The following is a 1,188-nucleotide window of genomic DNA, read 5'->3' as shown; positions in this document are numbered from 1 at the left end:
GACAAAGATAAAGGCAGAGATAGAGGCAGGTACAGGCAGAGACAGAGACAGAGAGACAGATATAGAAACAGTCACAGAGACACGCGTGTGAGCCTTGATGGGAGGAGACAGAGACAGACAGAGACAGAGACAGAGACAGAGATAGACAGAGACAGACAGAGACAGAGACAGAGACAGACAGACAGAGACAGAGAGACAGAGACAGACAGACAGAGACACAGACAGACAGACAGAGACAGAGACATGCGTGTATACCTTGATGTGCCAGTCTGTGCCAGTGCTGGGGATGCGAGTGGACACGTGGAACACCACCTCGCAGGTAGAGTTGGCCCAGTAGGGTGCCGTGTTGCCCGTGGTTCGGTTCTGCTGCAAGCCGCCCATGAAACCCTGGTGGGACTCCAGCTCCACCTGAGGGGGGTGTAGGTTTTTTCATTTCAGAGAGAGCTTTACAACACTTGCAACACAATAAGGTCATATAAGTGCCGAAGATTAGAGGTGTTACAGGAGAGTAACATACAAATGGAAGAAGAGAGATAAGGACGACAGATGTTTGATGGGGAAAATGAAGCAAACCACACCAGAGCACCTGCAAACCACTCACTCCACACAGTGTGAAATACAACATAGTTAACATATCCCCGCTTTAGAGAGGATCAGAGGATTAAACATATCACCGTTGTTGATTATGAGGTTTGTGTCGAATTTACAGTGCACTTCCAACGTTTGAGGTTTGAATCTGGATCTAATATTTATACATTGTGCGTATTATGTTTAATCTTACAACATCAACTCATAACAAGCAAACGTCTGTTACAGTTTTATCTTACACTTCCAACTCATCATTGGTCGCTTGTAAGCACAGGGGGCTATACCGAAAAATGCTGTTTTTAGAAAATTGAAGGGAAAGTTTTTGCCCCTTGTTCAGTTTCTTTAAAAGACAAGGAGAGTTTTCTTTATAACCAAACAAATATACACACCAAGGAAACCAAATTTCTCCTATAGGTAGAGAAATGCCCACTTTTAGTGTAGGTCAAGATTTCTTTTTAAAAAAACGAAATCTGAGTTAGCCCGCTTGTCCTTAAAAGCAACCAATTAAGCAAATGTCTGTTTTAATCTTTGAACCCAAACTCACAACAAGGCAAACGACTAGCTTATCTAACAAAACACAGAACACCACCACCACCACCA

At 43.5% G+C, this 1,188-nt stretch overlaps 1 protein-coding gene across 1 annotated transcript in view; it reads right to left on the bottom strand.

The window, feature by feature from the left end:
* LOC101861291 (ral GTPase-activating protein subunit alpha-1) overlaps positions 1-1,188 on the bottom strand; it is a gene marked incomplete at its 5' end in the record, with an annotated part of 42,824 nt that overhangs the window by 24,501 nt on the left and 17,135 nt on the right. Inside the window, 1 exon segment of the mRNA XM_035970533.1 lies at positions 256-408. Coding sequence (XP_035826426.1) covers positions 256-408 — 153 coding nt within the window.

Source organism: Aplysia californica, unplaced genomic scaffold (genome assembly GCF_000002075.1).
Source record: "Aplysia californica isolate F4 #8 unplaced genomic scaffold, AplCal3.0 scaffold00282, whole genome shotgun sequence".
Lineage (NCBI taxonomy): Eukaryota > Metazoa > Mollusca > Gastropoda > Aplysiida > Aplysiidae > Aplysia > Aplysia californica.
This window is presented reverse-complemented; position numbering and strand designations above follow the sequence as displayed.